The 10,284-nt window shown below is 33.1% G+C and overlaps 1 protein-coding gene across 1 annotated transcript; it reads right to left on the bottom strand.

Moving 5' to 3' along the window:
- Positions 1–4,000: 4,000 nt before the first annotated feature.
- LOC139425293 (zinc finger protein 821-like) lies at positions 4,001–4,459 on the bottom strand. The gene has a single exon (XM_071179265.1). It carries the CDS (start codon positions 4,457–4,459, stop codon positions 4,001–4,003), a length of 459 nt encoding a protein of 152 aa, XP_071035366.1.
- Positions 4,460–10,284: the final 5,825 nt, after the last annotated feature.

Here is a 10,284-nt window from a genome sequence, read left to right as displayed (position 1 = left end):
TTAATTTATGAATTATTCTGTTTTTCTCGGAGACATAGCAAACTCTCCTTTAACTTATGTAGATATTGTTACTGACATATAGTGTTAAAATGCTATTTTTCTAGCCAATTAGCTGAAATACCTTCTTTACAACTGAAACTACAGAGTGTAACATAACTAATGGTCACAACTGTAATGTGTTATAGAATGTAGCAAGCATTAATCGAGGGAGTGGATGGCTAAGAGGTGTGTCTAGTGTATTGGCATAGCTTGGTTTAACTGATCCCAGGTACAAGCTCAGTTTTAGTGTCCCTTTAGTATATAATGTAGGACTTAAAAAGGGGCTTTTCGGAACCATTTAAAGTTTCAGATAATGTAAAAACTTAACTTTAATATACTTGTTTTTTTTTTTAAAATTTTTCATTGAATAATATTTTGCAGCTTTACATAATGTTACGACAACGTGACTAGATATAACTCCTACTTCTAAGTTTTCATTCGATTTGGTTTAACAGATACACTAATGTAGTTAAATAGGGATTATTGGTTTTGATTTCATGATAAGCGTTTATTAAAAGGCATTTTACATCCAATATATAGTTAATTTATTTAAAATAATTTTTAAAAAATTAATAAACCTATGTGCAAAGCAGACTACTTTAATAGTAAATATCCTGTTAAATTTTTAGGTAAATCATATGAAAATGTGAGGAAGTTGTGGGTATTTAAAAGAGAAAAGCAATTTACGCTAAAATTCATTTTTCATGAATTTGGCACTATTATGAGTCCCCCCCCCCATCCCAGCTGGCCACTGGTCCCGTGTAACCATAACATCTGTTCAAAAAAGGCTATGCCTATATAATTTTACCAAGCAAGCACCCTCTCGTGGGTCACCTTTCGCTTTCCAACCCCCTATTGTAAGGGGGAAAAAATTCATAATTTCTTTTAGTTTTAAGCATTACTTTTGTCCACTGTAGGTATCTGCTTGTCTGATTTACTATTTCGAAGTTGAAATTCATTTTGGCGTAGAATGGGAATAAAAGAAAGTGTTGTTAATCCAGAATTCAAGCATTATCGCTCTTCCAAACGACTGTTTATCCCTTAAGTTTTGGCGATAATGCTAAAAGTAGCCAACATTTATTCTTATGATTATGAAATCGTTTGAATGTTCGGAAACTTGATAAAAATTAATATCTCTCAAATTGAGATAAATTAGAACGAATTCTAAATTTTAAAATAATATCTTAGTAGTGTAATTATGTTTCCAGCGATATTAAATCTAAAAATAATAGCTAAGCGTCATCAAGGGGTAAGTTTTATAGGTCTCATTTCAGCAATTCAGATTATTGCCTAACAAGATTTAATACCACTATATAGATCAATGGTTTTGTTACTCCCTGTATAACTTATCGCTCAAAAAATGAATTTCATAAATCTATTTATCAATTGTCCATGTTATCTAATGAAAAAGTTTTCCATGGTTAAATTTATCAACTATGAAATCAAATGTTGGCTGCTAATTGTGTTGGATCATTTTTTTCCGCACAGATTTTGTTTTTATTAAAGTGTGTGATAATTTTTAACTCTGTACTGTCACAAAATTAAAAGTTATGTTCTTTGGTATAGGTATGAATTATGTATATATATTATGTGAATATCTGTCGTTATAAATGTTATATTTTTTCTGAAATAAAGAGTCATTCCAAAAAGTTTTTTGTTACCTGTTTTATTTTTTCATGACTAAGAAATGGGTTTTGCCATATAAATAAATATCCTTTTTTTTACAAATTTGTTGAGGGTATCATATTCCCTTATTTAGTGTTATATTGTTGAACACATCCCGTAACAATTTACAGCAGAAGCATTAACTGGGGTAAATTTGCTTTAAATAAATAAACAATAAAAACTTGTGTTTTTTGGTTATTCCAAAATCTGCAATAATTCAAAAAATGCATTTATTTCTTTTCCGAAAACTCTTTTACATAAAATTAAAAAAAAAACTCATTTCATTTCCTATTTTGTCAATACTGAAATAAATGAACTAGATTAAAAATTATATTGTTTTGTGAATTCAAATAAAGGCAGCATCAAAAACTTTTATTATTTATAACTTTTTTTTCTATTTTCGGATCTTATGACGCCCATATTTTAATATGAAACCAATTTTTAATCCCGGATTGCAAAAAAAAAAATTCTCAAATTGTCGACTATATGCACTGGGATCTGCATATTTTAGACTAATTAAGTTTTTTTTTTTTTTTTTTTAATNTTAGTTTTTTTTTTTTTTTAATATTTCTTGCCATGTTTGAATATTTTCAGAAAATATGACACTCGTATTTTTATAAGAAACCAGTTGCGAATGAATTCCGCAGTGCCAAAACTGATTAAAAATTTTCTATTTGTCCAATCTTATTTTAACTCTGTAGAGTCACTGGGATTACCGTATTTCGGACTAATTGAGGCCTATTTTTAAAGTTCACTAAATATTGACAGGCATCAATAGGTATTTACAGAAAGTATGGCTTCCTTTGTTATAATATAAAATTAGTTTCAAATGAATCCCTTATTGCATGAAATTAGTATGTGTGTATTATCTACTTTAACGCGAGCTCAATGGTCGGTAAAACTACATTTTTTTTTGTAGTTGACTACAACTATTTTACTAAAAATGTAATTTCTGCCACCGCTGAGGTTCGAACCAGGATCATCACACTGGGAGGCGAACGCTCTATCTCCTCTGAGCCATCATTATATGTATCAATTAGAGCTGTGATAGCTCAGGATATAGAACGATCGCCTTCCATTGAGGTGAACCAGATTCGAATCCCAGCGATGGCTCATCGATTCGAATTCCGCACCTGGCTCTCACAGACTGCAGTTCTGTCGTAAAATATCATCAGTGGTGGACGGATCATGGGTTAGAGTCCCCTTGCCGTCATTCTAGCCATGGAAGGTTTTCCTCTCTATGTAACGCAAACGCTGGTTAGTTCCATAAAGAAGTCCTCCACGAAGGCAAATTTCTCCCAATACCTACTTGATCCAGGAGTTCCCTTTTTTTCATTTGGATTGGGTTCACAATTACAGGGCTACGGAGTTAAAGATTGGTAGTCGTAAACCCAAAATTAGGTCGTCTGTTCAACAACGGTAGTAAAATATGCATTAATTGAAATAAAAAAAATAATGACCTATCTACTAAAAAGCAAAATGAATGGAGAAAAGATACTTACTCGTCTTGGAATTTTATTATTCGCCGTATTATAATTGACTAGCTGTACCCTGCGTGCGTTGCAACGCTTTCAGTTTGAATTTAAATTTTGTATTTAAGTGTGTTAATGAGATTTGTGATTATGATTTGAATAGAGAATTTTATTTAATGGTGAAAAAACCAGTGATAGTCTTAACAGTTAATTCTCTAGGATATCGTTAGTGCATTTTCAAACAGACATGTATGGTGATGCACACCGACCATGAAACATATTTTGGATGATGATCTGAAATAATTCTGGATCAATGACGTCATGAATATTTCTGCTGATATGAGCTGACCAATTTGTCCTGGTGTGAGTTTTTCAATAAGCCAAATCATGTGGCAATTCTCTTTTTCTGCCGTTCAATAGAATGCATCAAACACTGTGTCTCTCTAAAAACATGACTTTTCGCAATAAAACCAAGTTTAGAGCTTAATATTTGTTTCAACTCACGTATGATAATGCATCATGAAGATCCGATGATGTTTGCCTAAGTTACTAAAGCTCTTTAATTTTAGCTCAAGCAGGATTGCATGTGAATGTAATAAATAACTCTAGCTGTCCATATGCGCACCGATGCTTGCAGCAGCACCGAATGAAGTCATTTGGAAACACGAATGTACTGACCTATATTCGCCAAGAAAAGTTTCTATTGATTTGCTTGACCCGATAACAACGTTGATAATGGCTCGGCTGGCGACGTTAAATCTGGTAGTTACACTTTGCCTCCAGAACAGCAAATTCCAGCTGTTTCATTCTTAAATTTGAGAGCACTACAAAACATACATAATTGATCCATTTTTCCGATGATGACGCTTGGGTGAAAGACTATAGTTGGTTGTCGGATCATAGTGAAATGCACTGAGATTCAAATCAGAGTATTGGCAGCGTCTGAATAGCGAAGTGCGTTCTTGATTGATTTTTATTCTTGCATCCCGTTGCTCTGATGTTTCCGACGAACGGGCTTGATAAGTGCGTAGTTGATTTGTTAACAGTCTTCTTTCCCGTTGCTCTGATGTTTCCAAGGAACAGGCTTGAGTAGTGCGTAGTTGATTTGTTAACAGTCTTCTTTCCTGTTTCTCAGACGTTTCTAAGGAACGGGCTAAAGCATTGTGTTCTCGATTAGTTTCAAGTCTTTCTTCCCGTTGCTCCGATTTTTCTGAAACACGGTTAGTTCTCTTCTTGCGTGCTTGAGATGTTGATCGACTAAGAGCGATTCGTTTAGGCGGCATATTTTTGCAAATATTCTCTTTCAAACAAAAAGAAATGTAGAAGTTGACAGTGGTCGCAAATTTGCTAATTCGAAAATTCACGTATTTATTTTAAATAATAAAAAAGCAATAAAAATGAAATAAATTAAATAAGAAATATAATAATGATAAAATTTAAAACAAAAATCTATTTTTGGTAAAAATATACTTGTGGGTGCCCCTTGACGAAATTGGTAACTTATGTTTATCACCATTCCTGTTTGCGCGGAACACCGCGGTAACAGGAATGGCTGCCAAAACATAATGATATTTTAATAATACATTGGAAAATTTCAGCAAGACATCGGCCAAAACTTTATAAAATTGCAATGAACCCAATGTAAGCAAAATTAATAAACCCAATAAAATGCATTTTGAATCGAAATAAAAATTAATGGAGTAAGCACAGAAAGAAAAGGAAAAAAAAAAATCTCACTTATTCATTAAGCTTGAATTTCCTCAGTTTTAGGTGCACAGAATTCTCTAATAGCAGTTAGATACTGTCTAAATTTATCATGAATAGAATCTGTGTTCCTCCATCGCCACATAAATTCGGCGAAATACGAATTGAAAATGGCGTCTGTGGTATCGGAATGGCGGTGACATTTTTTTCTAAAGTCCTTTTTTTATGACTGCCCACATACCTTCGATCCTATTGATCAGAAGCAAAAGTAACCTAACCAGCCGGTATCCAACATAGAACTAACGGACTTCTGAAATTACATATACCGTTGAACATTTAAAAATAACGCTGAAATTTAAACGAATCAGAATCACGATTGGGATTCAACATCGGCCAGCTTGGAGATCAACCGCTATCACAACTTGGTGAGAATCAAGGGGCACCCTCAAATATAGTCTACTCCTATTTTTTAAATGAAATAATTAAAATGAATGTGAATTCGCAAACTTTGTAATAATAAACAATCTAATAGTTTTCAAATGACAACTGTCAGCAATGAAAAATTGCATACTAAATTGAGCTAAAATTGCATACTAAATATAAATAATTATTAAAAGCGTGCAAGATGAATAAAATTTGCTTTTGCCTTGATTTTTATTAAACAGTTTTCACAATACTAAATCCGTGATACGACCAATAATTACGAAACTTATTCTCGTTGATTTTACGTGCTTGTGCTCACCTGAAATAAAGAACCGAATTATGATTAAATATTAAAGTATATGTAATTTACTTTTCTAAAAGAATAGAGCTATAAGATAGAAAATATCACTGTTGTTATCTTCAAGATATTTGAAAACTGATTCGTGTACAGCAAAATTTAAAACAATGGCTAACTTTTAACCAATCAGAAAATTCCATTTCGATTTTCGCTGATACCGCTGGAACGGTTTGTGGCAGAATGTTCTATTGTGAATCTAAACCATTCTCGAATCCTTCTGAAGGTACACAGAAAATTTCATTTAAATCAGTCCAGCCGTTTAGGAGGAGTTCAGTGACATACACACGAACAGACGAAATATATATATAAAGATAATGATGCTTAATTAATATTGAAATAAAAAAATTCTTTTAGGGTAACCGTCTGAAAGCTACGTGCTTAAAAAGCAAAAGCTACGCTCTAAAAAACAATGTCAATAGGAAATTCGTTTAGGGGAAACGTAGAAAATCGCCATACTCAGATGACGCCTAATTAATCTTGGTAATATGTACTATCGGTATTGTGGTAATTGGTATAGTTACAATAAGAATTCTTCTACAGTTTTTCCATTGTTTCAGAAAAATATTTTTCCAGTGGTAGCAAACATAGTGCATTAATAGTTTAATGAATTAGAATTAAAAGAAATTTTTTTCACCACAACTTGTATTTTCAACAGTAAATTACGGCCGGGATAGCCTGGTTGGTAGGGCACTGGGCTCCAAGTGGTCGTGGGTTCGATCCCTGCCGGCCGAAGACTCCCCGTGTAGTAAATGGTGACCGATGCACGTTAAATCTGTCCAGTCTCAAAGTCCTCCATGTTCCCATAACAAATCAATACCTCTGGGGGTGCTGAATTGGAGATTGATCGTTCTCTGATTCAGGTCAAAATTACGATCTGTGGATGAATGAATGGGTCCACCCTATGAAAGGGTGTGGCAGAAGTCGAATTCTTGGCCATAGATGGCGCCACTGGAAAATCACACCCCCTCTGCCTTAATGGCATACGTCAACAACAACTGTAAATTATAGGTCAAATGGAGAAATGGTCATGCTCTAAAGTCCTTATCAAGGTCTTATAAGAATTCTGCCTGTTCTTAAAATTTCGACTTTAGTTTACTGCCACTGATAAATGTATTTCGCACTAAACTCAAATGTTGAAGGGTTAGTCAGTAAGTACCAAATATACTAATGTAGGTATAAAGTATTATATTGGAAAGGGCAACAAATAATAATAAATAAAAATATTTTAAATTCTACTTTTTTTCATTGAAAAGGTTAGTGGACAAACCAGGTAAGTGACATTTTCAGAGAAGCTATAATCAGGGTAAGAAGGAGAAAAAAAATGTGATGTCCGAACTATTTTATTTTCAAATTATTAGAAGATGGGACTAATAATACTTTGACTTATTTTATTTTTCACTGCCGAATTTAAAAATAAAAAAATCATGCAAACATACTAAAAACTAATACGTATTAGTTATGTTAAGATTAAAGTGAAATCAAGAACAATTTTATTACGCTAAGCATACCCATATTGATGCAATCATTTTATGTTATTTTCACTGAATAATGGAAGGGTCTGGCGAGACGAGTGGTGGCGCCGGCGCGCCAGGTTACAGAGGCATCAAATGAGACCCAAATTTATTATTCTCTAAATTATTGATTAAATCCTTTTTTTAAAATACTGTTCGCTTGAAAAATATTTTTATGGGCTTTAATTATTTAATTATACATTCTCAAGTTAAAAATTGTCTTTGAAAAAGATTAATTTGAGCTTCACGCCAATATTCCCTTAGAGTTAATGCAAGGCAAAAACAGAGAGAGGAGTGACCTTAGAGAATGACCATATGAACTTAGATCTCTTTTCATTTAGTCCTAGATTTATTCTTTTTAATGTAGTCTGTTACGTCATCTGAGTTTAATGAAAATAACAGAATGTTTTTTTTTATTTTTAATAAAACATCACTTTGGAATTTAAGAAAGCAATCAGAAGGGAAAAAAATTGTCTCACTTTAATTTACTTTTTAATCAAAGATAAAAAAAAATTATCTACTGAGTGATTCTTTTTAACGCTATGACTCGAGTTCATTATTTTAATTGGCCTTTTCTGTTTTTTTTATTTTTTTAATGAAAATTCTCGAGAAACTTTCTCAGAAATTCAAAATAGGCTGAAGTTTAAATTCGATTTCAAAGGAACGAATCAACCTATTTCATTCAAATTTTGTATTTTGCCATGGAAAATTATATTTTTTAAAATGATGTTAAACTTTGCATGCCTCACAATTCAAAATTATCTTGGCTATTATTAAATAAAATAATGAATGAATATTATTTTTTTAATGGAATTATCTTTGGATTAACGAATTTTATAATTGAGTGCAAAATTAATTCTTTTTAAAACCTCACGAACTACGACGAAATACGCAAAACCTTAAGTTAACATTGAGGGGTTCAAACATTGGACAGCTCTCCTGACAAAACTGTTGCGACCATACATCCCAGATTGTGGCTACATCCTATATTTATGGGGTCAGAAATCCGAATGCGTTCGTAAACGGATATATTTAGACAGTACGTTTTTATGACTGATTTCGTGTCTCAGCAGTAACTTATAAGCATATTTGAGGTCACCCGCCTCGAACCATTAATATTGAGACTTAATACGTTACAATCCAGCCATTAAATCAAAAGTTATTCAAAATGTTTCCTTTTTTTGCACGATGTTCATGTATGTGAACCTGTGCGTCAAATGTGAAATCGATATTATATAAACCTTAATATTTCATGTAGAAAATACTCATATTTCGTCTCAGTCTAATTTTAATGGAAGTTTTTCAGCCAAATTTCCGCGTAATTCTTCGAATTTCCGCTGTCTAGAAACCAGACGGAAGATTTTAATTTCCAATATAATTAGTAATTAAATAATTTCCCAGATCTTAGTAAATTTTATGTTAATACCGAGAAGCATCGATTCATTCTTGAAATATTTTGCTGATTTTGTTCCTTGGTATATATTTAAAATAGTTATTAAGAGATTTTCTGGGAAACTGGGCGACGAGTTATTAAAAGTATAATTAATTAACGAGCATAGTTAATAATGAGTAGCAATCAATAACGAGTAGCTTGTAGAATAAATTTAAGAATTTTCTTAACAATTCCGCTATCTGTAGTAAGCAGTGAACGTTTTTTTAGCCAATTAAAAGCTATAAAAATTTATTTAAGGTTTAAAATGACGCAAGAAAGACTAGATTCTTCGGCAATAATTTCTAAGGAAAATGAAACGTCAAAAGCAATTGATCTTGAAAAGTCTAAGTATTTGCGTCTGGTAAAGCACGAAAAAAATAATGTTTAATGTTTATGCTTTGCATGTCATAAAAGATTGTACTCTTTAAAAATATTACTTGTAACTGATGTTTATTCTAGAATACTTGGAGTGATGTACTCCTCAATTTATTTATATTGATATATTTCTTAAATTAACATATAGGGTTAATATAGATTTTATAATTTTCTGGCAGAAATAGGCAGCGTTATGACTTCACCAAAGGAACAATTCAAGGGCAAAAATGAGTTATAATTTTTTTTTTTTTAAATTCAGATTTCTCTTTCAAAATTGTTCCGAATTATGGGCGCCGTTTTCTGTTTCGCCCTGGGCGTGGAAACGTCTTCCGCCAGCACTGTTCATAAGTACCCTTGTTGTTGTTGTTCATTTACGTCGCACTAGAGCTGCCATAATGGGCTATTGGCGACGGTCTGGGAAACATCCCTGAGGATGATCCGAAGCCAAGCCATCACAATTTTGATCCTCTGCAGAGGGGATGGCACCCCCGCTTCGGTAGCCCGACGACCTGCACGCGAAGTCGAGCACTTTACGGTAGCAAAGTTTAACGAGGACCAATACCGCACCCCCTCAGTCCCTACGCAGACTGATCCAAGTGGTCACCCACCCGCACACTGACCGCAACCAGTGATGCTTGACTTCGGTGATCTGCTGGGAACCGTGTCATAACGATCAGTCCACTGCGAGACCATAAGTACCCTTAAAAAGATCACTTATACTTAGTTCCTTCATTAATTCTTTTCAATTGTGTACGTATATGCCTTCAGGTTTTGAGCGTGATTTCTTAGTGTTGTCCAGTACGTGTGTACGAGATTCACGTGTGAACTTTTTTAAATGGCTCTAAAGGCCTCTCAATTCGCGATCGCAACGGCGATTCGCGAATTGAGAGGCAATTCGCGATCGCAATAGGGGGCGTTGTTGTATGAGACGCTTACCTGCGATTTCTACATGAACCGTCATTCAGTTACTCTAGAGACGTCGTTAATGTAGCATTGCAACGTTCCTTCTTTATTGTGACTAATTAAATTTAAAAAAGAAAAATGCTTGATATTCTTTCTTATGCAAACGAAAACAAAATGGTATCTCTTTTTATTAGAGAAGGAATATCCAAAACACATCGGAAAAATATTTGTACATTAACAGAAAAAAATATGTATATTCTTATAAGAGTTAAAACCTAATGCCCGAGAAATAGTTTTACTAAATTTAATGATATAACATGAAAGGCCCATTTAAACTTTACATTCTATAGTTTTAAGAATCATATTACTTCAAAAATTAAAATGAACAAAAAGTATACATAA

This window comes from Parasteatoda tepidariorum, chromosome 3 (assembly GCF_043381705.1).
Source record: "Parasteatoda tepidariorum isolate YZ-2023 chromosome 3, CAS_Ptep_4.0, whole genome shotgun sequence".
NCBI lineage: Eukaryota > Metazoa > Arthropoda > Arachnida > Araneae > Theridiidae > Parasteatoda > Parasteatoda tepidariorum.
The sequence above is the reverse complement of the archived record's forward strand: the minus strand, read 5'-3'. Positions and strand labels throughout refer to the sequence as shown.